The sequence below is a fragment of the Lycium ferocissimum genome, chromosome 6 (assembly GCF_029784015.1).
Source record: "Lycium ferocissimum isolate CSIRO_LF1 chromosome 6, AGI_CSIRO_Lferr_CH_V1, whole genome shotgun sequence".
NCBI classification, from domain to species: Eukaryota; Viridiplantae; Streptophyta; class Magnoliopsida; order Solanales; family Solanaceae; genus Lycium; species Lycium ferocissimum.
In genome coordinates this window covers 47490262-47498340 of record NC_081347.1, presented here as the reverse complement: position 1 = coordinate 47498340, position 8079 = coordinate 47490262, and the positions used below count along the sequence as shown (strand labels likewise).

The window sequence follows — 8079 nt, the reverse complement described above, 5'->3', positions numbered from 1 at the left end:
TTAGCAACAATTTAATTTTAAAAATTTCATTTCACTCTTAATAAAATGATTCCTAGCTACAAAAATTTCTTTAGTGTGTTTTAAACTACGAGATTTAAAAGTCTTCATTTCTTTCTTAAACTTCGTGCCTAATTAAATACCCTCATATAAATTAAGTCGGAGGGAGTAAATATAATTTTCAAATACATAAATTTTATTTTTAAAAAAAAACTTAAAATTCGAATCGCTTCACATAAATTGGGTACACAATAAACCCTCCTTCAAACCCCAACCCCCACACCCCCCCCCCCTCCGCCAAAAAAAAAAAAAACTACGGAAAAGGCAAAAAAAAACCTCAGTAAACAACTGCTACTAGTATACATTTGTCAAATATTACGAGCTCTTTCAATTCTTTGACTTAAGGAAAGAAGTACAAGTCATTCCGTACTGAATCTTCAATTTCATCCATAGCAAAAAACCATGGAAATAATAGAAGAAAAAAGAATAGAAGAAGTATTATCATTTCCAATTCTCTTATCCGACCGTATTCGACAAGCATCCGATGAATCCCACTTCTTTAAAACCGACTGTTCCGAGGTTGCTAAACAAGCCGACCGGTTATGTCAAATGCTCCGTTCTATCGCCCGGTTCAACACCACCTCAACCGGTTCACTTTACGAACGTCCTGTTCGTCGTATCATTGCTGACGTGTCCAAGAATCTTGACCGTGGTTTAACCCTAGTTAAGAAATGTAAACGAAGGGGTATACTACGTCGTGTTGTTCGAATGGTAACAAAAGATGATTTTCGTAAGGTAAATAATCTTCTAGAATCTTCTATAGCTGATATGACGTGGCTACTTAGTATATTTGAATCTGATAATGGTGGTATTGTTCTTTCACTTCCACCGATTGCTAGTAATGATCCGATAATTTCATGGGTATGGTCTTTTATTGCTTCATTATATTTGGGTAATGATAAAATTGAGGCTGCTAATGAATTAGCTTCACTTGCTAAAGATAATGATAGAAATAAGAAGATTATCGTTGAAGAAGGTGGGGTTTTCCCTTTGTTGAAGCTGTTGAAGGACAAAAATTCGGATGCTCAAATTGCTGCTCTTGTAGCGCTTTGTTATTTGGCTAATGACGAAGAAAGGGTTAGGGAGATTGTGAGGGAAATGGGGGTACCGGTGATTGTTCAGCTCTTGGGGGATTCGTCGACAAGAATTCAAATTAAGTGTGCTGATTTGGTGGGAGGGATGGCGGAGTATAGTTTGTTAGCTCAAGAGGAGTTTGCTAGGGAGAATGTGATTAGGCCGCTTGTGACGTTGTTATCATATGATATTTCAATAGATGAACCGAAATTGGGAAATGGGAAGCAAAGCATACATTCCATTGTTCAGATTAATAAGGAGTTGGAAAGGAATTCGTTGTCGGGGTTGTATAGCTATAAACGTGTACCTGGATCGCCATTGTCATCGCATTATTCTGATGGGAGTAGCAAAAGTGTGAGTAATTACAGGAAGGAGAAAGAGAATGAGAAGCCGGAAATGAAGTATCAATTGAAGGTTAGCTGTGCTAAGGCTCTTTGGATGCTTTCCAGAGGAAGTGTTGTGATTAGTAAGAGGATAACGGAGACCAAAGGTTTGCTTTGTTTGGCTAAGCTTATCGAGAGGGAACAGGGAGAGTTACAGCTTAATTGCTTGATGACAATAATGGAAATAACTGCTGCTGCTGAATCAAATGCTGATCTTAGAAGGGCTGCTTTCAAGACGAATTCTCCTGCCGCGAAGGCTGTTGTGGATCAGTTATTGAGGGTGATTAAAGAATCTGATAAACCGACATTACAGATTCCGGCTGTTAGATCAGTTGGTTCACTGGCTAGGACATTTCCAGCGAGAGAAACTCGTGTAATTGGTCCTTTAGTCGAGCAACTTAGTAATAGGAACCTGGATGTGGCAGCAGAAGCTGCTGCCGCTCTGGAAAAATTTACTTGTCCTGAAAATTTCTTGTGTACAGAGCACTCAAAAACGATTATTGAATACAGAGGTGTACCCCCTCTGATGAGACTGTTGAGAGGAAATGAACGATCGAAATTGCATGGGTTGATGCTCCTCTGCTACCTAGCATCACATGCTGGTAATAGTGAGGCTTTGGAACAAGCACGAGTATTCACTGCTCTCGAGGGAGTAGATCGCTCATTATTTGCCGTGCATCCTGAGTTGAAGGAGTTGGTGCCAGAGGCAATGTATCACCTAAATGTTTATCACTCTGGTGTACTTACTGAGAGGCAATATAATGGTCATTGATCAGCAAGTTGGAAAGATTATTATAGAGCTGTACATACATTTGACGGGAGGGAAAATGTAATATTTCAATATGACTTACCAAATAATACTTCTGTCATTATACCTGCACGGAGTTCTTGCCCTCGAGCTCCTCATTGTTTGCTGTGAAGGTGGTGCTATATAGAAATGAAATTACCAAATTCTTGCTCGTGCTTGTTGCTAATCCCATTCTTGTAAGTTCTTGTGATACTTCTTTCTATTTTTTTGATCGGTAAATATGAGTATTAGATATTAGCATCAAATAAGTGCTGAGGAGTATGTACAGTACAGCAACACTACAGGTTTTGTAATGTGCTCAAAACATTCTAACATGACTCCTACATCATTAAATGGAGCCCATATTGCCCAAATATATCTGAATTTAACAATTGAAACAGATTCTTTCTGAATTTAACAATTGAAACAGATTCTTTCTGAATTTAACAATTGAAACAGATTCTTTCTTGTTCTCAAAGATTCTAGAGTTCCTTTCCTTCCAGATTGTCCATGAGATAGCTGCTGTAATCGCGTTCCATAACCTGATTGTCGTATTTCCTAGAGCTTTTCGTGCCTTCATGAAAAAATATCCAAGGTAGAATAAGGCATATTGTCCATTTAAGGCCTAGTAGGTTGAAAAAAAAATGCCATAATTAGGAGGTGAATGAGCAATGGAGGAAGGGGTGGTTGGCATCTTCTGACTGATGTTCGCAGAGTGAGCATCTGCTGCAGATTATCTGACCTGTTTTTCACAGATAGCAGTGCAGTTTTTTTTTTTTCCATCCAAGTGAAGCAGATGACGTTGGAGAGGGCTGCACTTTTCCGGAGTCTTTTCCAAGGACAAGCGGAGTTTAAAGCACTCCGGAAAGAAATAAATGACCTTTTCTGACAGTAAATCTATCATCAGGAGCTCCCTTCCATGACAACGTATCAGACATGAAAGTAGATGAATTGTGTATCCGTTAGTTGCTGTGACAGTGAGCAAAAATCTTGGACCTCCTAGTCATTAAAAGGCCTTGTGAAAACGATGTTTCACCCTGTTCTGTCCAATTTTCTGAGATCGTAGCAAGCGGATAGGTGGCAACCCTGAACAGGTGAGAATAGCATTCCTTCAGAAAGGAAGTGCCAAGCATATCTTCCCAAAACTTAGCTTTTTTCCCATTTTCCCGTCACCCTTACACCTTCCATACGATAATTTACAAAGGTTATTTTTTGTTGAACAAGTAGTGTACATTAGTTCACTTTTAGTTTTTGCCTTTGTTAGGTCCATTGTTTATACCCCTTTTGATGTTCCTGTGTCACTGGACAGGTTTTGTTCACATCCCAAACAGATAGAGAATGCCTTATGTCCGGTAAATTTAGCGTTTGCTTAGTTCCTGTACTGGGAAAGTGAATCCTCTAGTATAATGTTCATATTTACTTTTCATTCCCTTCTTTTTTCAATGCACTTTGGGCTTTTTTGTGTTTAAGGTAGAGGTGGCAAAAACCCAATTCGGGTCAAAATGGGTTGAGTTAATAATTGAGAAGTTACTTGGGCTGAGGTAATAAATGGGTTAAAGGTTTCCTTTTCAAGGATCTGCTAAAGAGAAAAAGCTAGTTACATCCAGAATTTTCAGAGAGAATAAAGGCTTTAAGAATCAAGTGGTTAGTTTGTAACCATTTAAAAGGCTCTGGTTTTTAGGAACATGTACATCATGTTTTTCAAATTCCACAACAAACAATAATATCTAATTGGCTTGCCATGAAGAATAAAAAACGCTTGAAGAACATGCAACGTCTGCCAAAGAAAGGGATCCGGTTCCTCTCCATTTCTTTTCTTTCCATTTTCCCCAAGTTCTAGTTTAGATTAGGAACACATGGCATAGGTTAAAATTAATGACTAAGATTTAATTAACTAAATCAAGGTCCTAACTATGATTAGAATAACAAATTATTTCTTTATTTACTTTGAAAATTTTGATAACCCCACAATTCTAGCTAAAACATTATCTCTTCCATCAATATAAATTATCTTCTCATTCAAACATGGAAATTTAAATTAACCCTGTGTCCCAAAAGAAATTTATCAACATACGAGCTCTTCTCTTCCCATTCAGAAATGAGGTATTATTGTACCAAATAAAAAAGGAGGTATTATACGTAAATTTAGTGGGCCAATTAAATTAATGAATGTCCCTTAAAAAATTAAACCAGTGTAGGATATAAGAAAATTTAGAAGAATAAAACATAATATTTATAAAATTAAAAGTTAAAAAATTAAATTCCAATATTCTTATTAAATAACTATGAACGTACACTGAAGATTAACAACAAAATATAAAAGTTATGTGCTTTAAGCGTTTAATCAACAAAACAGATGATGTTCTTAAGTAGGAAAGAATGAGAAAAGATTTTTAATATATTGATGGAAGAGATAATGTTTTAGCTAAAATTGTGGGATTATCAAAATTTTGAAAGTAAATAAAGAAAATATTTATTATTCTAATCATGGTTAGAACCTTGCTTTGAGGAGCCGGATCCCACAGGATTAGAAACGTAAACACCGGTTATACATAAGTCATTAGCTAAGGTAACTCTTTTGGCTATTTGTATGACTATAAATCAATTTCATTAATGATAAAATATCAAGTTTAAAGTTAAATTGATTTTAAAAAAAAAAAAAGATATTCTATTTATGAGAAACTAAAGGGAAAAGTATGTTACATAAATTGCAAAGCGAGTACATTCACGCACCTATTCACCTTTTGCTGCCCAAAATTACCACCCCGCATGTGCAACAAAAGAAAAAAGAAACCATGCAGAAACAATTTTCCCATGAAACCACATTCCAGTCCATTGTATAGAGAGACAAAAAGTAACTTGATTTTAATAACCACAGTAGCAGGTTTGAACCTTCCAAGGTCGGGGATCCAAGTTAACAACCATTTCTGGGAACTCTTCTTTTTCTTTCTGCATAGGTATTCTGCAAAATCTTCCAGCTTGAGTGGGATCAAGAATCACATCTATTTCTTCTATTTATTAATTGTTGATGCTTACTGTTAGAGATAAGTCACGTGATCCCCAGCTTGTTGACTCCAAGGATACGCAGCATGAGGACTCCAAAGATTAGCCGACTTCGGATAGCGTATGTAGTGTTTGTTTAGGATTGTGTGCTGATGAGTTGTAGAATAAGAAGTTGTATTGTACTAGGCTATGTAAAGATAGGAATAGCATGAGCAGCAGGACTCCACCATATACTGGAAGCACAAATAGGCTTCCCCAGTGTAACGTTATTAACATAACAATAAGAGCTTGATTTCTCCTACACTGTTTTTTACATAATTCTTCACTTACCTCGTCAAAATTTCTTAATGAAACCTTAACTCAGAGCTATAAAGTCGTGAATTTTGTCACAAAGAACAGGCCGCTAATCTCAGAATCTCGAGTATCTGGACTAAGTTTCTGAAATACATTAGTCCTAATGAAAAAGGCGCAATAGACACCAGTTTATTGAATATGCATGTCTACAAAATCTGATTGCCTTGTCTAAAATCATAGTGAACAAGTTTTTACTTCACATGGTACGTCCACATGTATAAAATGCTGAGACAAGTTGTATGTTTCCCTTAAGGTTACTCATAATAGAAAGTCAACAAGATCGAATTACTGAGCAAGAGTACTCCAGTTCTATTGCATAGTCAGGAAAATCGAGGCCCATTGCTATGGGAAGTGGGAACTACATTATAAGACCAATAAGGTAATTGCAAATAGCTTCTATTGAAAGACATGTGGCTCTTTAAAAAGACTATTCTCATTTTGGTAGGAAGGGATATTGATATTTGTCCATATTAGAAGAGAATTTTGGTTCAATAGTCATTCCTGGTAGTGACGATGTTATGTCAGAGCCTTGAATACGAGTTGTGAAATAAGAGGATAGAGGTGTTGAAATTAGGGAGGAGAAGCACTCTGAATCAGTCAAATTCTTTCTTGAAGCCGATTGGAGAAAATGATTCTTTTTTACTTCACCCTACTTGCTTGAATAAAATAGTTAAACTGTATAGGTAATTTATAGGACTATCCTAATGTGTACCTAGTTTAATACATGTATCATCATTTAATTATATTCATTTCGCTGTTTCCTAGATACATTTATTCAGTCATAACTAAATTCTTGTACCACACAAGTCAAGAACTCTTCTCTTCTTTCAAAACAAAATCCACATTTCAATCAGAGGAAAATTGAAGGACAATGGGAAGGAATGGACAGATGACCAGAACAATCTGGACTTGGATAATATTGAGCTAAGAGTTGGATAAACTGGGAAAGATTTGCTCCAACAAAAAAAATGACCTAAAGAAAGAGATAGAGTGAATCCTATAACAATAATTAATATCTTAATTGAATTGCTTATTAAGCAAGCAGGGTATTGTTGCATATGTGGTGCCAGCAGTGTTGCTTGACAAAGTAGACGATACCCACTTAGCAAAATAGGTCGAGACAACAGTTTGTTTCATATCTCATTTTATGGAATGGACACATGAATCATGCAAGGATAATGTTTAACAAAAATATCCAAGTGTAGACAAGAAAATCGGGTCAATGCGTGACTGGTGAGACCGGAGCCGAGGATAAGTCCAAATAAGCACGAGCATGTTCGATCTTTTCTGGGTGTCGTACCGGATGCAATTGACCCGAGACAAGATAAACGTATACGTTGGTCCGGATAGACCGAGCCTAAATCAACGTGTCCGTTAGTCCGGATAACCGGTTGTGAGGTTGCCACGCGTCATGAAACCGTTCTACTATTTGCACTGACGACCGTACGGGTGTCAGACGGTACGGTGATACCTTATCTTTTAGGGTTTTTTTATTCATAAAGGCTTTTGTATTATATCTATGGCCCACAAGGCATATTTATAAATAGAGGACATTCCTCCCCTTTTTTAGGTTAGGTTTTTTTTTTTTTTTTTTTTTTTATATATGAATATTGTAATCATCAAACATATAGGAGCTCTCTCTCAAAGATATTGGTCCGGATTTTGTGGTGTTCTTCCTTAGTTTTGCTTGTCCTTTCACTATATTACTTAATATATTTGGCATAAATCATCAATCATAACGCACATTCACACAGCACAATCACGTATACATTTAACTACAAACAAATCCATCGACATTGCATACTAACCAAATGGATTAAATGTTCATCCACATATCTTATACCTCGCTTACAAATCTAATTGTTATTCGAAATTCGGGGTAAACAGTTTGACGCCCATCGTGGGGCTAGGATAATAGTGGTTTTTTAATCCTTGCTGTTTCCTTCTTTCACCTGTTTATTGAAGAATTTGCAAATTTCCACAAAAAATAGACGAAATGGCAAGCAGCGGACATTCCGGTCATATGAACAACAACGAGATAGTGGCTGAAAATGAGAACCACAGCGGGTTACGAAACCTGCCTGCAGATCCAGTCGACCTAAATTCTATCGACTCGAGAGAAGGCCTCAACCGGCAGAATACCGTGAATCAGGAGAATGCCGCCTTTCCGGCCACCGATCCCTTGAATACTCATAACTCAATTACTTTGTCCCGGGCTCAAGGCTAGAAAACACCGAATACTCGGATGAGATTAAATTATGTTCAATATTCGAAATGTTGCAGGAACAAGGGACCGCCATAGCCGAACAGGGGATTGCTATAGCTCAGCTTCAGAGCAAAAACGACAAGGCAGCTCCGATAAGGTCAAAGGGGGTCACCGAGCCTAGGCGGGACGAAGCACGGATAGTCCAGAGCAATGGA

The 8079-nt window shown here is 37.2% G+C and overlaps 1 protein-coding gene across 1 annotated transcript; it reads left to right on the top strand.

Annotated features, from left to right (window-relative positions):
• The first annotated feature begins 299 nt into the window (after positions 1–299).
• LOC132059728 (uncharacterized) lies at positions 300–5637 on the top strand. Its single transcript, XM_059452470.1, has one exon. The coding sequence runs from the start codon at positions 460–462 to the stop codon at positions 2284–2286; it is 1827 nt and encodes a 608-aa protein (XP_059308453.1). The 5' UTR covers positions 300–459; the 3' UTR covers positions 2287–5637.
• Positions 5638–8079: the final 2442 nt, after the last annotated feature.